General features: G+C 44.4%; 3 protein-coding genes across 3 annotated transcripts in view; 2 read left to right on the forward strand and 1 right to left on the reverse strand.

Annotated features, from left to right (window-relative positions):
- Positions 1 to 7,596, forward strand: part of LOC143131981 (arf-GAP with dual PH domain-containing protein 1) — a 17,204-nt gene extending 9,608 nt beyond the window's left edge. The window contains exons 4-11 of the mRNA XM_076291452.1: positions 702 to 784; positions 884 to 996; positions 2,351 to 2,497; positions 2,632 to 2,715; positions 3,128 to 3,190; positions 3,913 to 3,984; positions 5,837 to 6,068; positions 6,959 to 7,596. Coding sequence (XP_076147567.1) covers positions 702 to 784; positions 884 to 996; positions 2,351 to 2,497; positions 2,632 to 2,715; positions 3,128 to 3,190; positions 3,913 to 3,984; positions 5,837 to 6,068; positions 6,959 to 6,987 — 823 coding nt within the window. The 3' untranslated portion in view covers positions 6,988 to 7,596. The remainder of the gene's footprint in view (positions 1 to 701; positions 785 to 883; positions 997 to 2,350; positions 2,498 to 2,631; positions 2,716 to 3,127; positions 3,191 to 3,912; positions 3,985 to 5,836; positions 6,069 to 6,958) is intronic.
- Positions 7,597 to 8,799: 1,203 nt separating this feature from the next.
- uts2r4 (urotensin-2 receptor 4) lies at positions 8,800 to 9,924 on the forward strand. Its single transcript, XM_076280871.1, has one exon. The coding sequence runs from the start codon at positions 8,800 to 8,802 to the stop codon at positions 9,922 to 9,924; it is 1,125 nt and encodes a 374-aa protein (XP_076136986.1).
- Positions 9,925 to 13,094: 3,170 nt separating this feature from the next.
- On the reverse strand, positions 13,095 to 16,590 carry lgals2b (lectin, galactoside-binding, soluble, 2b). Its single transcript, XM_076271606.1, has 4 exons — positions 16,515 to 16,590; positions 14,250 to 14,326; positions 13,876 to 14,047; positions 13,095 to 13,474 (listed from the first exon to the last, which is right to left on the reverse strand). The coding sequence occupies exons 2-4, from the start codon at positions 14,324 to 14,326 to the stop codon at positions 13,328 to 13,330; spliced, it is 396 nt and encodes a 131-aa protein (XP_076127721.1). The 5' UTR covers positions 16,515 to 16,590; the 3' UTR covers positions 13,095 to 13,327.
- Between the last annotated feature and the right edge of the window lie 4,852 nt (positions 16,591 to 21,442).

Consider the following 21,442-nt stretch of genomic DNA (forward strand, 5'->3'; position numbering starts at 1 on the left):
TCAGTCTTACCTTGCCATGTGAGGACACAGCTCCCCCCCCCCCAAAAAAAAAAAAAAACAGCATATATTCCACCTCTCTCAAAATCTAAATGTAGTGTTTGCCTACCACTTCTTTTTCTATACCTCGACTAAACCCACAGCTTATTAAATTGCAGTGTAAGGAGTCTAGGGACAGAATGCATGGAAAGAACAAGTATTTGAAGAATTCCTGAAAATGAAGATATAATTTAACAGTGTCTAGCTAATGAATTCAATGACTTCCTTTTTTTCTTGTCTTACCAACATCTCCATCTTTTTAAAATTGTGCCTTGCATATGTATTGGCGTTGATATATTTACGTGGCTGTGTGTGTGTTTACGTGGCTGTGTGTGTGTGTGTGTGCGTGTGGGTGTATGTCCCTTGTGTGTGTGTGTGTGTGGTGTGTGCATGTGCATATGCGTGTGGGTGTATGTCCCATGTGTGTGTGTGTGTGTGTGTGTGTGTGTGTGTGTGTGTGCATGTGTGTGTGTGTGTGTGTGTGTTTGTGTGTGTGTGTGTGTGCATGTGTGTGTGTGTGTGTGTGTGTGTGTGTGTGTGTGTGTGTGTGTGCATGTGTGTGTGTGTGTGTGTGTGTGTGTGTGTGTGTGTGTGCGTGTGTGCGTGTGCGTGTGTGTGTGCGTGTGTGTGTGCGTGTGTGTGTGTGTGTGTGTGTGTGTCTGCAGGATCTTGAGGGAGCAGTGGATCAGAGCCAAGTATGAGAGGAGAGAGTTCATGGAGGCTGGGAAGAAGCTGACCTACGAGGAGGGTGAGTGGCCAGTGACTGTCCCCTGGTGTGTTCAGAGAATACCTAATCAACCAATGGTAACCACCGCTGCACTGATTGACATGTCTGACTGACAAACAGCAATCCGGGATGGCATGCTGATGAAGAGGGGGCGGGACAACGGCCAGTTCCTCAGCCGACGATTCGTTCTCTCTGAGAGGGAAGGAACAATAAAGTACTACACAAAATATGATGTGAGTCTCTTTGCAACTGACCTCTCTCCCTGTGACCTATTAGTTAACGCTTAACTAGAGCTTGTGGTGTTGCACCACTCCACAGGGTAGGGTAGGGTAAGGTAGGGTAATTAATCATTACATAACAGCCATTCACAACACACACACACACACACACACACGCACACACACACACCCCTGGCCTCTCTGTCCTGAGATTCCGGTGAGATTCCTGTCTTCCTGGTGTTCCCCCTGCCTGCAGGCCTGGCGTGTCCACACATGACTCCCCCGCTGGCGGACTGCCCAGCATGCCAGAGAGAGGCTGCTCTAAGCGCCATTTTTTTGTTGTCATTCTTGGTTGTGAGGCAGTAGCCACCATGAAATGCTCAGCTAAGCTGGTCTCACGGCAGTGAATACTTTCTCCAAATGAAGTTCTCAATCCAAGTCCCCGCGGCGAACGGCAAACACCAGCCTTAGCTTGCGGGAGCGGGAAGAAACCAATCGGCACGTGGTGCGGCAAATCCCGGATGATGCCATCAAAGCAATTTGGTGGGGGGGGGGGGGATAAGCTACCACGCCTCCTCCTCCTCTTTCTCCCCCTCCTCCTCCTCCTTATCCCCTCCTCCTCCTCCTCCACCCCCCTTCTCTTCATCCCTCCTCTCTCAGACCTCCAGTTCAGTTTGCAGCCGGTATCCTGATAAATGACCTTTTAAGGCGCTAGTGGATAGTGGATATGGAGGAATAAACGCCACTACACGCTTACTCAGCCACCTTTTGGTAACAGTTTCCCAGCCCTTTTTTGCTAGTTGGCTGCCGCTGGATATTGGAACAGAGTAGGAAGTTGCAGCAACTCTGAGTTGTTGAGGTGTAGAATGAAAGCATAGTCAACAGGACAACAGTGTCATTTACTGTGCTGTGTTGTGACACAGCAATTCTTTTCAATGCCACTTTTTGCCAACTGGCAATGGCAGAACTCAGAATTGGTGTTATGTACGCCTTTAAATATACTGTACATACTCCCGGGTACACTTACATACACATATGGTTTGTTTATTTTTCTTTGTTTATTTAATTACTGGCACCTGTTGCAGCAACATGTGAGCAGCTGATGGTCCCTCGGTGGGGATGAGGCTACAGAACATAACTGTGACATAACTGTGCTTAAGACCAAAACTCAAACAGCTTGTCTTCAGACATCTACTGAACACTTAGAAAGTACCAAAGGCATTCACACACACACACACACACACACACACCACATAATGGCACGAGTCTAGGTGAGGGTTGTTCCTCTGGCATCCCCTAAGCTCCAAATAAGACGCAGCACAACATAGCCATAAGATATATTTTCCTTTAAATCTCTCCACACCTTCAGGCTAAAGAACCCAAGGCGGTGCTCAAGGTAGACAACATGAACGCATCTTTCCAGCCAGAGAAGATCGGCAACCCCAACGGCCTGCAGATCACATACCTGAAGGACTACAGCACTCGCAATATCTTTGTCTACCATGAGAATGGCAAGGTGTGTGTGTTTGTTTGTGTGTGTGTGTGTGTGTGCAAATGGTAGCATGGAATGAAATGGCTAAGTGCATTATTATTGCCTCCTACATGTGAGTTACACTCTGTTTTAACTCTTTAAACTCTTTCTGTCTGTAGGAGATAGTTGACTGGTTTAATTCTATTCGAGCTGTGCAGCTTCACTACTTAAGTGTGGCCTTCCCTGGAGCCACAGATGCTGAGGTATAACAACACACACAGACACACACACACACACACACACAGACTAAAACTTTTACATATAATCAATCTCTCTGTCTGTCTCTCATATAGTCTCTCTCTCGCTATCTCTCTCTCACTCACTCTCTCTCTCTCACTCTCTCTCTCTCTCTCTCAGGCACACACACACACACATACACACACACCTAAACTGTTTTAATTCTCTCCCTTCCTATTTCTCAGCTCAAGTCCCCCAATTATCCAAACCTATAAAGTTATAATTAATGTACGCAATAAAACAATGGACCTTAAAACTAGACTCCCCGTCAGGAAATTACTATTTAACTGACATATATTCAATTATATAGATTAGCACAGAGTCAAATTCCATTCCTCGCATGGCGAGACTAACAATGGGCCTTCTGTGTCTACTCAGCTGAGACCCAAGCTGACCCGGAACTTTCTGAAGGAGGGTTACATGGAGAAGACAGGCCCCAGGGTAAGACGGCGCAACACAACACGTCTCATCTTAGTCTCATTTCAGTCTCAGCTTATCTCAGTCTACTCTCATATCATCTCTTCCCCGTCATACCCCATGTTAAGTTATATAATGTTTGTGATATTAGACATCCAATTTTATAGTTAACATCATTTTTGTACTGATGGCAGTGACAGCCTTTTTACAGTTTATTATAAGTTATTGAAATACTGAATTAGTGTTTTGTATTATCTAACAGAAAAACAGCCAGCGGATGTGTTGTTTGACCCAGTTTAGGATGTTCTACTATCAGAAGTTTGAATTGGAATGTAATGCAGACAGTGGTGTGACAGAGATCTCACTGGAAGATCCCTCCCTGTGAAATGATATCTCAGAGATGCACCTTTGAGAGTTCCTAACATTGATTGATGGGAGTGCTCGTAGCAAAGAGCTTGACAGGAGAAAAGCAATGGAGCATCACACATATTCCTGGAGAATGTCAGCCTCTCTTTTGGGAGTGAAAGTATGCTGCGTCACTGAGGCCTGGCCAGGCACAGGCAAACTTTACCTCTTGTGTCTTTTAAAACATTTTCTCCTCTCCTCTCCTCTCCTTCTTTATCTTCTCATCTCCTCCTCTCTCCTCTCATTCTCTCTTCTCATCTCCTCCTCTCTCCTCTCCTCTCCTTCTCTCTCTTCTCCTCTCCTCTCCTCCTCTCCTCTCTTCCTATGTGTGTGTTTCTCAGCAAACAGAAGGCTTTAAAAAGCGCTGGTTTACCCTGGACCATAGACGCCTCATGTACTTCAAAGATCCACTGGTGAGTTTGATGCACTGGATTAGCCTACCACTGACCACTGGATTAGCCTACCTGTTTTCTGCAAAACACAAACGAAGGGCCATGAAGATGCTTGCTAGATTCGGATACAGGCAGTTGCATAATCTATGTTTTTCTAGCCACTTTCTAGCTACTTTCGGGTAACGTGGAACGACGAGCTGTGTAGTTTTTAATGTCTTTACGCATGGTGGAGTGCTAGTCCTACAGCATGACGGTCATTCTTGTAACGAATTTTAGGACAAAGAGGCCTAATTGGAGAAGTTTGCGTGATGCGTTGTTACCACTGGTAATAACACTTGTTATATTAATAAATGCTTATTAAAATGCTCAAAACAATGCTCCAAGAAGTGGGGGGACGGCGTTCCCCCGCGTCCAACGCCCACTACACCCCTGATGCACACACACACACACACACACACACACACACACACACACACACACACACACACACACACACACACACAGGGTTGGTGTTCTTGTTCTTGTGCCGATGATGAATTGGAACAACACTACCATAAGTATTGAGTGTCCAGTGTGTGCACACACAATAACAAAATAATAATTTTACTCCAGGGCTTTTAATGGCTGAGTTCCAGAAAAACTTTCACACAGCCCAGTTGTAACGGTGGCATTCTCTGGCCATTGATGATGGTATTAGATGTATTGCTGTAATGTAATGCCCCATTCTGACGCTTCGCAGTATTTTATTCAGCCCTCTTATTGGCTCTCTATCATTTTCAGAAGTCCCCAAACAGCATGGCCTCCTTATTATCACCTCAACCAAGGTGCTTGTTTTTTCAGTCACGTCTTCTGTGTGTTTGTCAGCAGGAATACTCAAATAAATACCAGCCCCATTTTTTATTTCTTAGTGGAGGTTTGTAGAATGGGGCCAAATAAGAACCCATTAAAAGTCATGGGGTGGATCATAGCGAGATAAGGGTATATTGGCCCTGAGGTCTGGACTCTCTCAAGTGCCCTTCTAGTTTCCCTGTAAAATTGGGAGGCTCCACCAATGCTAGTTATACATTTGGCTAAACTGCTGAGTTAGCTTATCAGAATTGAACTGGGCCCAACTCACCACAGTGTTATGATTCATTTATGAGCACTGCACCATGACACCTGCTCCCGCTCCGTCTTCACTGCTGACACCCTGAGGAGACGTGTCACAGAGAATAAGATACGCATCATGGAGCTCGAGGGGTGGAAACAGCACATGTGGGATGAAAGCTCTCTCTGGTTTATGGCCTTCATTAAGTTCCTGTCAGTGATGTGTGTGGAAGTTTCAGTCAAGTCACTTTATTTGTGTATATAATATAAAAACAACAGCAGCTGGTTGGTGGAGAGAATACAGACATTACAGTATATCAACAGGTAATGGTATCGCTGTGCTCCTGTGAATGTGGTGTGTGGGGAATATGGGAAGACATATCACATTATATTCTGGACGTAGTCTTCCACTTCCGCTGTTCAGCATTGACTCTGACACTGTGTGTGTGCATGTGTTTGCATGTGTGTGTTTGCATGTGTGTGTGTGTATGTGTGTGTGTATGTGTGTGTGTGTGTGTGTGTGTGTGTGTGTGTGTGTGTGTGTGTGTGTGTGTTTGTGTGTGTGTCTGTGGCCACAGTTGTGCAGTGCATAAACCTCACCGGACCCTGGCACTAAAAGGTGCTATGGACAGACCATAGCACCCATGAGTCTTCGCTCCTCCTTGCGAGCACGTTTGCCTCCTCGGTCTGCGGGTTGACCATGACTGGTACATGTGCTCTGCCTGTCTTACAATCTAAAACACACCAGCCTGCCTAACCTACTTGTTGTCCTGCCCCCCCCCCCCAGGATGCCTTTGCCAAAGGTGAGGTGTTCCTTGGCAACAATGAGCTGGGCTACAGCGCCGGCGCCGGCCTGCCCGCTGGGACGCACTGCAACGGCTCCTGGTACTACGGCATCACCATAGTGACGCCCGAGCGCAGCTTTCTGTTCACCTGCGAGACGGAGAGCGAGCAGCAGGACTGGCTGACGCACTTCAACAACGTGCTGAGCTCACAGATGTCCCCGCAGGAGTACAGCAGTAAGGCTCGGACACGCAGTGGCCACTGCAGTGTCCCACGATCACATTTATTACAATCGGGCATTTAGCCGATGCGCTGGCCAATCGGACAGTTAGCCGATGCGCTGGCCTAAAGTGTCTTACAGTAGATGAATAGCTCAGATGGAAAACCCTTTAAATCCGTCAGACCACTTTTCTTTTATATAGCAGCCTATAGGAGCCTGTTTTTATTAGGCTCCTACAGGTGTTTGCCTACAATTGGATATTTCAGACCAGGAAGAGAGTGCTATTTAGCTGGTTTTGAAGTTAAATTATTTGGTGGTCGTTAAAAGGGTTTTGCATCTGAACTCTTCACGTATACATAAAAAGTAGATTTTTTTTCAGTGTTTGTGTGTCCTGGTAATCAAACCCATGCTGTTGGTGTTCTGAGCAGCTTGTTCTATCAAGCCACAGCATCACCAGTATATTACACTAAACACTTAGCTTACACATAGCTTACAGTATATAGCTGAATTTTCATTTACTGACTGTGTTTGAGTAAAATATAACTTAAAAGATAAAGTAGAAAGCTAATATTTTGACACTAAACTGCTGTTTTAGTTTCACTTTCTGCCAAGTAATAAAGTTAGTATCACAATAGGTTTAGTACCCTGGTTGTGGGTTATTGTGATTTTAGATGGCAGCAAAAAGGGATCATTGTAACTCTGGACAACAGGTTAATAGTCTTAATGGTAGGTAGGCACCCAGGGAAAGCTGTGGTCATCCAGGCCCTCTCTTGGGAAGAGCATGGTCCACTCTTGTGCTGCTGCTGCTGCTACAGATCCATTACATTGTGTTTTTAATGTACGCCATGTCTTTGTGTGTGTGTGTGTGTGTGTGTGTGTGTGTGTGTGTGTGTGTGCTCTCACCAGTGGAGGCTCTTTACAAGTACAAGAACTGATGGAGCTGGACCCCCCTTCCTCCTTTCATCAGCTGTGTGCAAGACTTGACCCCAGCTCATCGTACTTGACCTTTAACACTCAGGGGTCCTGGCAAAGGGTGAACTGTGTATGAGCCAATCTGGTGTAACACTACTGAAAGCTTTATTTCATATTCAACAGTCCAGGGCTCACTATACACTAAAGTATTTTAAGAGTTCTTTGTAGTCCATTGTAGTCCATTGTCATTCTAAAAGGTGTTTTATACATTGTACTGTGGTAGATTTGTATGTTTTGTCTTATAAAATCATGGTTTGGAACGTATAGACTCATGTCTGAATAACATTATGTGTTTCCTTTTTATTTCTACATCACAATTCTTTGTCCTTGGTTGCCACCTAGTGGTGTTTTTTATGTCCACAACTTCCTGTTTGGTGTCATTCTGTTGTTGAATAAAGTATCCCTTTTTGTTGGATTATCCCACACAATTTATGAATTATGCCTTAAATGTGGTTTTGTATGTATCTTGTATGCCAGAACACACCATCAGTATATGTAGAGGAGAGCATGTCGGTGGGACTCACACATTCAGTTTCTGTTTATAATAAAAGACTAGTTTCTTTTCCATTTCACCTTTTTACTTTATTTTTATCTTTTGAGTGTGGATGTTTTTGCTTAAGAACAAACTAGAACGTTTTATGGAAACCATGAACGTAAAAGCGGACTTTTTGTGTCGATCAGTATTTTGTGTCGATCAGTATTTTGGGTTCTTATTTGTAAGTTGTCAGGTCATCTTAATGAGGAATGGGGATCCAGGCAGGAAGTGGTGTTGATGGGTGGGGTGGAGTTGGCTAGTGCATGGGGTGGTGTTAAGGGGTGGGGTGGGGTGGACAAGAGGTGGTGTTGATGGGTGGGGTGGGCTAGTGCATGGGGTGGTGTTAAGGGGTGGGGTGGACAAGAGGTGGTGTTGATGGGTGGGGTGGGGTGGGCTAGTGCAGGGTTGAGAGATGTGCCGTTCTCCAGGTCCGAGCTGTGGTGTGCAAAACTACACCCTGGTGCTCAAACGGTCGACAGGACGAGCCAACAGGAATCTCGTAAATCCTGCGCAAGCCGCTCAGCGTGGCACCTACATGAGAGATACAGCGAGAGAGAGGGAGGGAGGGAGGGAGTGAAGAAGAGGAGAGTTGATAGTGAGAGAGGGACACAAGAGAAGAGTACGCCGCTCATGTCACACACTCAACCAGAACCAAAGACGGAGGGATACTCTGGAGGTGCAGACGCCTCTGGACAGGTCACCCCAGAAGCGAGCGGACCTGCATGGAAGCACTGATAAGGCGCACCGGTCAGGGATATCTAGGGGCTATCCAGAGCCTTACAGCAGCGGAGGGGTGGTAACGCAGTCACCCTGCCACCCAGAGGGGCAGTCACGCTGGAGCTCGCAGCGAGGGAGAGCCTCGACACACGCCCTCCCGTCTCTTCTGTTCCACTGGACCGCATGAGGGAGAACAGGACCATGGCCGAGTGGTGGTATTTGTGTGTGTGGACTGAACCAAGAACTCCAAAGTTATGTCCGCTAATATCTACCCTGAATTGTGTGGCTTAAAGGATTTGAAGGGGGGGAGACAGCTGGCTTTCCTCATCACTGCTCTCCGACTTGGGTCAGTCAGTCAGTCAGTCAGCCTCAAGCCAGCGCTGATTCATTCATTCGTTCATTCAAAAAAAATAAAAAAAGTTTGTTCATCCGGAGTTGTGTGCGCTGAATGCCGTCAGCTGCACAGCTGTCTAGGCTCTGCTGCACCGGATTTTTCACCTTTCCGTGGAGGAGCGCTCCCAGCATGAACCAGACGCCCAACATCAGCGCCGTCAGCGCGGGTGGTGGCGCCGGTAGCGGCAGTGGTGGTGGCGGTGGTGGTGGTGGTGCCAGCGGTGGCGGTGGCGCGTGGGTGACCTCTCTCCTGGGCGCCACGCTGCTGAGCATGTGCGTGCTGGGCATGGCGGGCAACATCTACACGCTCCTGGTGATGCGCTCGGCGGCACTGCGGCGCGCCGGCTCCATGTACGTGTTCATCCTGAACCTGGCGCTGGCCGACCTGCTCTACCTGGGCACCATCCCCTTCGTGGTGTGCACCTACTTCGCCCACAACTGGTTCTTCGGCGAGACGGGCTGCCGCGTGCTCCTCAGCCTGGACCTGCTGACCATGCACGCCAGCGTCTTCGTCCTGGTGGCCATGAGCCTGGAGCGCTACCGGGCGGTGGCGGCACCCTTCCGAGCCCGGCGTGCCGCCGCCGCCCCGCGCGCCCACTGGCTGGCGTCGCTGGGCATCTGGCTGCTGGCCTTCGCGCTCACGCTGCCCATGATGGTGATGATCCGGCTGCGCGAGGGCCGCCCGAGCTCCGCCGGCCTGGTCAAGCGCATCTGCTTCCCGACGTGGACGCCCGAGGCCTTCCGCGCCTACCTCACCGTGCTCTTCTTCACCAGCATGCTGGTGCCCGGCCTGGTCATGGTGGGGCTGTACGCCGGCCTCGCCAAGCGCTACTGGGCGGCGCAGGCCAACCTGGCCAAGCGCAGCGGCGGCGGCGGCGGCGGCCGAGAGCGCTCCGTGGCGTCGTCCTCCTCCCGGAGGCGCCGGCGCAGCCTCAAGCACAAGGTGGTGGCCATGATCTTCAGCATCGTGGTGGCCTACTGGGCCTGCTTCCTGCCCTTCTGGGGCTGGCAGCTGGCCAAGCTCTTCTCGCCCGAGTCGCTGCGCGTGCTCTCGCCCGCCGCCCACACCTACGTCAACTTCTTCGTCACGTGCCTCACGTACGGCAACAGCTGCGTCAACCCGCTGCTCTACACGCTCCTCACCCGCAACTACAAGGACTACCTGGCCCAGCGCAGCCAGGCCACCGTGTCCAGTCGGACAGAGCCGGCCTCGGCCCCCGCCGTCGGGCCCCCGGTGGACACCCAGGATTTGTAATCGCCAATCGCGTCGTGGTTCTCGCCGCGGGATGAGAGTAACAGGACTTTGACCACCTCGGTTTTCTGCTGAGAACCTCAAAGCATGTGCTCTGATGGGATTTTGCTTGTTCCCTCTTATAGACAAGTGGTTGGGGGCACCCTCATTGACTTGTTAAGAGTAAATGTAATACACAACCCCAATTTAGTGGATAGCAGTCTTGTCTCTCCAGAATGGACAGGTGTGTTGGAGTGTTTGAAGGTCACCCGAGACACCTGACAACTTCTTTACCGAATCAGCAGCATGGGTTTCGTGGAAGATAATGTTACACACTTGACTGGGTAGGATGATGTTTGGCGAGGTGATTTGAATGTAAACTGAAAGTGAACTGAAAGGGGCTCCACTGAGGGAAAAGTGTAGAGACTAGCAGAAGCTAAGTTGTGATCCATGTTGACATTTAATGCTACAAAACAAAGTGCTTACTTTTGAAATATAGGTTGATTTGCTTTTTCATTTACTGGAATTGTTTAGTGATGCATAGTGCCTCGTCATTGTTTTGCACATTGAGATATATGGCAGTTACGTTTTATTAAAGTTTAATGATTTCTCCTATTTTGTCATAGTAAACGTGTAAATCACAATGAATGAAGTGTGTAATGTCTATGTTTGTTTGAGTTGTCAAAGTTGAGGCGGAGTAATTATTTAGAGATCTGATGCTGTGTCTGTGATTATGTTTTCATTCAAGAGTGGTGTGAACTGAAGCTACTCTGTATATTCTCATTGTTTTGTATCTTGTTGTATTCTTTTGTGCATATTTTAGGTAACACGACCTTTAGATTTTGTGAGACGCTATCTATATTATTATGTGTGGGTGTAAGAACTCTTGAGCCTGATGCCTGTGGGTGTTCGTTTCCTGTATGTGTGTGTGTGCATGTGTGTATGTGTGTGTGTGTGCATGTGTGTGTGTTTGTGTGCATGTGTGTGTGTGTGTGCAGGCTAGGTGTCTGCGCTGGACCCTGTGCCGTGTGTGGAATGTGCCCCCAGCCTGACACATTCCACAGCCAGCAGGCACAGGCCCTTTCGCGCTGCTCTACAAATTGTTCGCAAGAATGTGGTTCCTCCCCGGGTTATCCATTATCCACCAGCATGAGAAAAATACATGAACAAGATTGGCCTGGACAGCAGTCATTGGACCGTGTCGCCGCCATGCTGAGCCATCTACTACACGGTGGCCGTCTTCAAACAATGCCATGCTAAATTAGTCACAGAATAATACATTTTGAATCATTTGACCAAACAAAGAGGTCAAATGGCAACAGTTGGTTCCTGCTTGTGTTGACCTACAAAGAATGGAAGAGTAGTAGGATAGTTTGGCTGATCAGTAGGCTAATACGAATGATCTAATTGACTCGTTCTTTTGAAAAACACTATTCATTCTAGAATAACACTATCAGGAGCAAAGTAGGATGAACTTTTTTGGTCCATAAAAGAAACCAATCACATGACTTTCTCACGTTTCTCTCTGAAGGCTGACATAAGGTTTACTTGCATACTATTTGCTATATACCATCTGTTAAACAGTATTTATAACATTATTCATGTAAAGGCTATATGAAAGTGTGTGCGCATAGAATAGGTTGTGTGCAGCTTTAAAAAGTGACTTTGTAACCTTCCCTTTACCTATCTGTGTACACACAGTAGTTCCTCCTGGGATTTATGCGCATGTCACTGGCAGTTGGACAGCGCTGGGTTCACAGACTCTCAGCAGGTGATTCATCTTGGGCGCTGCAGAAGCAGGTGAGGTCAGCACAGCGTCAGGGCCACACACAGCACCGTGACGAATCTGCTGAGAGGCGCACAGGGGGGACGGAACTTGGCCACAGCGAGACGTTTGGCACGGCCTGGTCAGCCCAATAAACAGCAGGGCTCCAACGGGGGTGATGTCAGCGGAGGTAATCAGGGTGTGTGTGTGTAGAGAGAGAGAGAGAGAGAGAGAGAGAGAGAGAGGGAGAGAGAGAGAAAGACCGGCTTATGCTGCTGTGTATTGTGGCGCTTCCGGAGGAGTGCGGTGTGCTATTGTTCCTGTTCATGTTTTGACATTAGCTCCTAGGGTCAGAGATAAAGTAGCGTTATGATCAATTACCATCATGTTGACCTCAGCCCACACTCAGCCAGTTATTTTCTACGGAGACCCCAAAGGGACATGGTGGGATTTTTTTTTTTGAGCTCTTATTGAGTTCCCTCACAATGTTTTGCATTTCCTCGTAATAGGTTTGTGTTCCCTCTCAAAGGCAAACGTATTGTAAAGGAATGCAAAAGTATTGAAAGGGAATGCAAAAGGAACATATAAATCTAATAAAGAAAAATAAATCTACATCTCTACAAAATCATTCCCACCATGGCCCTTCAGGGGCTCCATAATTATCAGTTCAGTGCAGCCTAATATATGCTACAAATTTGTGGTGTTCTGATTAGTTTCACCTTAGCATTTTAACTTCGCATTATACTATGGGTAGTGGATGAGCTGATGTGGTCAGTCAGAAGAGATATGGATATTTTTAACATCAAAAAAAAGAGTTAAATTTTTTTCCATCATCTTTTATAACATTTGACAAATAATACATGAGTATGATGTAGCAACAGAGCCAGTCTGTGTGGGACATCCTGGTTGCAATACAAACAAGAGCAGTCAGACAAATGCCGACTTTCGTCTCACCCTGCAATGTGTGAGCCAGAGTCAAACCAAGTTACAGCGCCTGTAGGCCTGTTCTAGTCTGATCAGGATTACGAGGAACAAGCTACAGTGCCCCTCTGCTTGGTATAAAAATTAAGTCAGACTAGTACTTTTTAAGCACACACGCACACTCACAAACACAGAGATGGATAGACCCACCCGCTCACGATATCCTCTTCCCCCCTACCAGGAAGCGAGGTTTAATATCAGGATTTGTTTTATAATGCCACCTAGACAAAAACGTCACCTTTTTTTGCATCAATGGCAAAGAGTTCACTCAACATAAAAAAAAAACAGTTTCCCCTCTGTAAAGGTAGGCAGGCAGGCTGGGTGAAGTTGTGAGATCTTGAGAACCTCACCTTTTCACAGATGACAGTAGAGTGTTTTTGCACGTGAAGACTATTGTAAGTGACCACAGACAAAGCGTTGTGAAAAAAAGAATGTTTTATTAGTGGTTATGAACAGTGGGATGAGACTAGGACTTAGGTTGCTAAGGCCCAAGCACAGGTCATTGTTTTTCACTGCACACATGCAATTTTTCACAGTCAGTGATTCACAGATATAATTAAGTCAGACCGCAGTCACAACATATTTCAGTGATGATGTTACAGTGAGACAGAAACAGGACAACGTTCACACAGTGGCAAAGTCACTGCGGAGATGGTGTTTGGCCGAGCCAAGATGGTTGCCTCATTTGATTTTGACGCTGTAGATCTTAACGTCTCCCCTGAAACTCAGGTAATTGAATTTGTCGTCACCGAAGCGGTTAGGGAAATGTATCATGTTGCCACCCGGGAGACTGATGTAAAAGGTTTCATTGTTGAAAGTTATAACAATCTACAAAAGAAGGAAACGTTAGCGTTAACCGTTTTTGTTTTTGTAATTCCATTCCAAAAAGACACAAAAAAATCCTGAATTGATGCTGAGATATGTACAGATATTTTTACAATTGATGTTTGTAAACAGATAGGATAACTGTGAAACAAAAAAAAAACAATAAACTGTAGATGCTCTTCAGAGCACTGAAAGGTCCAGTTGATCACCCTAAGCTGAATGCACTATAAGATTGCACCACTAGAGGGAACACAGACCCTGCAAAGTAAAGTTGTCAAGACAATGGCAACATTTCTTAACAACTCCGTTATGTCGCCCTGTTGATGCAGCCACACACATACAACTAATATTTTCAGGGAAAGTTGGACAGCTGAACACACACACAGACAGACACACACACACACCTTGAAATCCTCTTCAGGCTGGAATGGGAACAGGGTCTCCCTGTGCTCCTCGTGCCAGCAATCTCCCTGTTTGGAGTTGAAGACGATGGTGTTGACATCGCCATGCTCATCAAAACGTGGGTTGAAGTGCAGGGCTATGCTATCTGCATTGTGGCCAACTTCCACACAGAACCTGGAGACATACACACACACATACGCACACGCACACACACACAGGGTGACAAATAACATTAATGCTACTGTTTACGATTCACTGTAGCTAACAGATACACTCCAGTTTAATTAGCCATCTCCACCTTTCTTCTAGTGCTAGATTGTAAAATTGTCGAAGAGCTCCTTCAGTTGTACACTACTAAAGCTTTTCATGAACTTACGAAGTGGCTTTTTTGGCTTTGCCAGAGATCTTCAGCTCCTGGCCAGCTTTGAAAGACATGTCCTTAATGACAACCATCTGTCAAAAAAATGAAAAAGCATTGTGATTCAATATTCAACAGAATCATTTTGCTCTTGGGTTGGTAGAGTCTCCTCAGACAGGGCAATCAATCCTGTGATCCTGTACCTCCACTGGATATAACAAGTCCAAAGATCAACCAGCACCATAATATACAGATATACCATATATGTGGCCATTAACACATCATTCAGTGACTGAGAGTAGTGAAGAGAATAGGTGAAGTTAACTTAACTTAAAGTTTAAGGCACAAAAGGTGCTATTGTATGTAGTCAAAAACCATAACCACCCAAAGTAAAAGACAAAGTGAAAAAATATAATAAGTAGCTTAAGTCATACCATTTGTTTCAATACGGATAGGCTAATAGAATGAAATACAGATTTACTGGCCTGATAAGAAAAGAAAAAGCTATAACCTGTAACAGCACATCTAAAATATAGGTAAATTAGACAGTAATTAACCCATAAGGTTATACATTAACTTCTTACATTAAATGGTCTCACAGAAGGAAGTGGGTTTACGACAATAAGGATCTATGACATAAACCCCCTGTTATCTTGTTGGCCCAGCCCTTTCTGTTAATAATAAACCCAATTATCAATCAGCTTTGGTTATCGCAAAGATAAACGGCAGGAAGAGATGGTAACTGAATATTTAACTTCTGCTGCGTGAAGGCCTTCTCAAACACCGTGATGCACACGGGTTGGCATGGTGCAGTCACAAGGGAGGCTGTAAAACCATAAAAATGGGTGGTGGTGGTTCAGACTGTTTGTTCGACAGCCTGTGTGGCGCAACCCTGAAACTTCAACCGATACCCATTGGTGACCCAACACCAGATAACGCCAAATATTGCTGTCAAAGAATGTCCTCTCTGTTTGTGAAGTGGGAGAGTGACAAGTTCACACTTGAGATGCAGATTTACAAAACCAGTAAATGCTATGACCATAAAGATGGCGAGGTGATCCTTTAGCAAGGCCGTAATTACAATATACTTTGTACTTTATACTCTCCTCCCCTGCAATATTACTATTGCAAATTTATTTTATTTTTATTTATTTTATTTAATAATTTGGTGTCATGATAATATAGTCGTATGCGTTATTGTTTATGGTCATGAATTGCTGTTATGGACATCATAACGTTGTCTTATGTATTTGTAAGACCTGTGATAGTTGGTGAAGTAGCAGCCACTGCCTGTGGAGATGGTATTACAGGAAGAAGTCATGGTATTCCAACTCAGGACTCCAATCTAAATGTATTCTAAAAGCGCACCTGTAAGCTCAAATGGAAATGAGTATTCTGTCTGTGGGAAAGAAGGGGTGGGGTGGGGGGGGTTTCATCCCTGACCAGTGGTGTAGTCAACGTGATACCAAATTAAAAAGCATCACCGTCTCAGTATACCCACTTAAAATAGGCAAGGATAGGTATTAACATTTTTGGGGTTAATCAAAACCTACTACAGCTAACTAGACTACATCACAGTACACCCACTACAGCTAACTAGACTACACCACTGTCCCTAATCAATGTCATTAGATAGAATAACACATGAACAAAGCTACACTACTATTTGCCATTAATAGTAAAAAAGAAAAGAGTAAATATAACGCCATGTCTTTAAGATTTTGTATAATAGAATGTCAGGAACACGTTTTGACCCTCCCATGCATATTTGGTATCCCCCAATATTAGGCTATCAAATGTTTACTGGAAAAGTTTTTACTTGACACGTTTGATTGTGACAAAATATATTTCTCTCAAATTAAATCCCTTTCCCATAAACTTTGCACATAGATATGTCACCTTAAATTACAGCGGCATGCATAACATTATTACATTAACGGAAATCAAAGGAACTGTTTCCGCTGTCTACCCACCAGTTGGGCTTTAATATTAATGCAGATCACGGATACAGAAATGATACGACATAATTGTCATTGTCATTTTTCACTGTTTAACTGTTTTAAAAGTATATATAGCTGAGTTATTAAAAGTCCAAAAGTCTAACCACGTCGGCTGGTTATTTTTTGCCATGAACTCATAACTGATATTTCACACTAGAAATGTTGATCCACTCGCGCATGTCTCACGGCAGTTATTCAGAAAGTGATTGGATGTAGGCTATGTAGCTGTAATCTCTCACGCCAGCGCCTGATTCTCATTTTAAAACATAGCCTACGAACTTACCTTGGCTCTGTGCAGTGAGGTATCCCAACCAAAGTCCTTCCCTACACGCTAACAGCTTTATTCCTGCGTAAGCGCGTGTCAGAGGGCGGAATACTGGTGAGGGGATTCGTGGATTTGCTGATCGTTTGTGGTTTAGCCAATCAGGATTTGGCCACATGTATTGCCCTGCACCTGATTGTTCACGTGTCCAGAAGAACCCACATCACTGTTTTTACTGTATTTATTAATTTAGCAGAATGTCTCTATAGTGACAATGTAGCCTATTAATATGCCTTGTTTTAGGCTACTGTAAATACATCCCATTAAACTGAAATTTGCATCACTGTCAATACATTATATCAAACTGTAATTTACAATACTGTAAAGGCAAGGCAAGGCAAGGCAAGCAGCTTTACAGTATATGTAGCCTATAGCGCATTTCATACTCAATGTGCTTTACAACATCCGAGACCAGAGAAAGCATATGTGTAGGAGCATTAAGAACACATAGACATTTTAATAAAGGAAAATACAAATATACTAAAAGGGAAGATAGAGATGTAAGAAATTTAAATATGTAAAATAAATAAAAATAGATAGTGTTTCCATGGTTTACTATTTGGTCTTGGAAGTGTATTACAGGCCTAATAACTATGTGACTTATTTATTATTTTATGACCATAATGTTCTCATGATTAATGTTCCCTTCTTGGTCATAACATGGTCTGTGTGCTCCCAGTAGAATACATATTCTTTCTTTTTTGTGTAGTTTGTGGGATGGTCCTCGTCTATAATGGCAACCTTGCCTCATGTTGTGTCTTAATAGTGAGGCACTAGTGAGTTATCCAGCAACCTGCCTAATAGCCGCCAAATAAATGATGTTGGATGTCTGGGATCAGCCTTTACCCTAATCAAGGGTTACTTTACATTTAAATATTTGTCGACATGTCTCAGAGTAGCTAATCAAAAGTCTCGGGAATTAGGACCCCAGTCTATGGACCCCACACAAGTGATATCAACATGATAGGAGTTTCTTTGTTGCTATTGGTGACAGTGCCTCTACGATAACATCCTTGATCTTTGGTGTCCCCCAGAGATTGATCCTGGGGCCTCTGTCAACCTACATGCTGCCACTTGGACAAATAATCGAGAATAATTAGATTTCCTACCACAGTTATGCTGGCTACACCCAAATTCAACTAGCCCTATCACCAAACGACTATGGGCCAATTCCACGCAAAACTGTCACGTCCAATGCCAACTAAATGCCATTGTATTTGTATGATGTGAATGATTATGTGAAAAGTTTTTCATGTAAGTTCTACAATCAAGAAGAGTAAATGCTCACATTTCAAGTAATCATCATTCACATCATACCATACCATGGCATTGTGTTGGCGTAGTGGACGTGACAGTTTTGCGTGGAATTGCCCTATGGTCCCCTTGACTGTATGTGAATGCATCTATAAAATCAACACCTGGATGTCCCACAACTTTCTCCAGCTGAATAAGGACAATATGGAATTAATTAATTGGCAAGCACCCAAAGCAAAAGCTATATGGGGGTCATAATTGACAGTGATCTTACGTTCAACAGGCACATAAAAGTCATTACTAAATCAGCTTTTTAACACCTCTAAAACAAGAACAATACATTCGCCCCAGACCTCTCAGATCTCAAGCGAAAATGTTTCTTATAAAACCAGTGGCGTAACTATAGTAGGTGCAGCAAGTGCAGTCGCACCAGGGCCCGTGACCTCCCGGGGCCCGTCGCTACTCCCGCCCTGCCTCCTTTTTTTTTTTTTTTTTAGAACTTTAGAGCACGGAGAGTGAAGCGTCACTTTGACGATCTATCGGAAGATGAGCGCTTAACCGATGCAGAGAGTCAAAGTGCAGGTATTTTATGCAACTCTGGACATCATAATCAGTCAGCTCTCCCAAAGATTTGCAAGTATGCGGGAAACTTGTCATGTGTTTGAGTCTTTACGTACGACCCTTCAACTGGCAGGTGATGATGAACTGCTTGAAAAGGCAAGACGTTTGTCAGACCATTATAGCAGGGGCATTGCACCAACATTCCCAACACAACTCCTCTCATTCAGGTCTTGCTTTAAAGCAGAGATTTCACAGATGTCATCTATTTTTCAACTTGCCAAAATGCTGGTGGTAGATTATGACAGTGTAACATCCACATTCGGGGAAGTGTGTAGCCTACTCATGTTGTTTCTGACATTGCCTGTGACTGTGGCAACAGCTAAGCGATCTTTTTCCAAACTCAAATTTATTAAGACCTATACCTAAGGAGCAGCATGGGGCAGGAGAGGCTCGGTGGGTTAGCTATCCTGTCCATTGAAAATACGAGAGCCAGAGCATTAAATATTGGGAACATCGTTGACGATTTTGCACAACGAAAGGCTCGTAAGATGGCCTTCTTCTAATGGCCTAATTCACGCATATTGGGGATTGTATGCATATGAATAATTTTATTTGGTTTCTGGACGGTTAAATAAGTTAGGCTACATTAAGTTTTGTTTCTGCGCAGTGCGAGTTTATAAGCAAGCAATCTACGCTTGCAGTTTCAGCAGAGGGTTGAAGAGGCGCATTGAGTGTTCCCATAATTCCATGCGAGTTGATGTTAATGCAGTAATATTAGATTACCCTGGCCTGCAGGCTGTTAATAAAATATTTTTTTAATGTTTTGACATGTAATGGATATGTAGTCGTGTGTTTTTTATTTGAAATTGTAATCTGTAACTACTAAACTACTTCGGTGCCTCAGGCCCTTTGCATAAACAATTGAAGTCACCCTTAATGTGTATTGCATGTATCAGAGCTAATTCATCTTGGGCCGAAATTCGTTGATATGGGGCCCATGTAGCGCTCTCGCACCTGGGCCCACCATTGGCTTGTTACGCCACTGTATAAAACCCACTGTCAGAACAAAACATGGTGAAGCATTGGCCAACCAACTTCCGGAGGATATAAGAAAATACTCCAACTGCTAATCAAGTCTCAAGACAAAACTGTTCTCAGTGGCTTACCCTTAGTCTGATTACACATAGCCATTTTTAATTGCACTCTGTGTTTTATTACTTTTATTTATGCCTAATATTTCCTTACCTCTTTTTGTCTTACCACTTTCATTCTATTACATTTTTGTTTTCTTTATTTATATTATTTATTCCACTGTTGCCACTTGCGTTGTGTTCATTTCCTGTTACAATTTAAAAGTTTTAATCGCTAAAACTTGTCTTGTTTGTAGAACTACTTTCTTCCAACACATATCAACAAATTTCTCAATTTGCAGGACAAACTGCCGTTACTAGTTCTAAATGGATGGTTGCTACGGCCAAAGGCCAGTCGTTAGTTCTATCTCTCCCGTTGTCAAGCGGGCTAATCCCAAGATTCTGACGAACTTTAGCTTTGAAACATCACTACTTTACTTAGCCTGCTGTCATCAATCTAGCTAAAAGCCACCTCCGTCATATGTTACAATGTTGCTATGTTCTGAACGTCTGCATTTTAAAGCTCGGATGCAACGTGACAGTTCATTTAAACTTCACAACGAGTTCGGCGAATTAATATACAAGTGTGATAAAGGGGTCGTTTTAACCCATTCCATATGCACACATGTGCATAAACAGATACACACGCACACACATACATTCACAGTAATCATACTCACACAGTAGACATATGTACGCATGCATGCACATGCACAGACACAGGCACATATGCAGGCACACACACAAGCACATGCACGCACACACACACACACACACACACACATACACACCCACCCACCCACACACACATAAACATAAACATTTACACGCACACATGCACACAATTCAAGAATTTCTCAGAATTATGAACAGGCAAAATGGGGGTGGGGTTGTATAAAATGTATTTTACATGTGAAATCTATGAACTAATCATGTTTTGATACTTGTTGTCTAGCAGATACCAGTTAGAATTGAGTGTGCAGAATGCAATTCAGTGAGACAGTTAGAATCATATATATGCCTTTCAGCGTGACTTATTTTTGTGGAAAAAATGTGCTGGACTGGGCGGCGGTCATATTTTGTACCGCTCTGCATTGTACCGGTACATCTAGTTTTGAACTAAACTGATTGGAATCACACCAATACAAGGCAGCTAAAGACCCAGATTAAAAACATTTATTTAATTTATTAATTTTGACCAGGACCATAGCGTGACTTACCTTCAGAAGAACGGAGTCAGAATGTTGGCCACTACTGACATGATATCAGACCAGATCAGATGCCAAACTAAGTCTGTGAAAGTTAACACCTCATGAGAAACAAACAGGTTCAGATGCACTTTGTCTCTGCTAAGTATTGTGGTTGAGATGAAGGTGAAGAGCAACCAGTCTTTCATTTCTAGACCTCAGCCAACAAACAGGGCTGCTGAGTTCTACATTTAGGGCCTTTTTAAAAACGAACTGCAAACTGCTACATTACTCTTGTCTCCTATATCAGCAATGGTCATTCTAGTTAATTTCATAGCAGGATATTACTTGATTGATGGAGATTTAATATATTAACCTAATTGAAATATGAATATGTTGTAATATTGAAAAAAAATATAGGCACAATGACAGTTCAGGTTCATGGTTCATGTTCGTTTTCTGCTGCTGTTAGAGGTGAGCGGTGATGACCTCGGAAAGGTGAGGTCTGGACATGTGAAACTAGTTCATTTCTTTGAGACATACACTGTTTTTATATTTATAAGTGGTCACCACCTCGTCAGAGAGAACCGGAGGTGCTTGTGCACTTTGTCCTTGCTCAGATGTTGTGGTTTAGGTGTAGAGAGAACGGATAAAAACTCAAGGCATCTCAGGTCACCAGACAATTAAAAGCTATAAAGCTAAAATCCTTTAGAATCCTTTAAGTATTGTAACGATTGATGCGACACCCAGTTGTCCA

This window comes from Alosa pseudoharengus, unplaced genomic scaffold (assembly GCF_046254945.1).
Source record: "Alosa pseudoharengus isolate Yale_2024_CS ecotype anadromous, Long Island Sound unplaced genomic scaffold, YU_APseudo_1.1 YU_APseudo_1.1_scf_1, whole genome shotgun sequence".
NCBI classification, from domain to species: Eukaryota; Metazoa; Chordata; class Actinopteri; order Clupeiformes; family Clupeidae; genus Alosa; species Alosa pseudoharengus.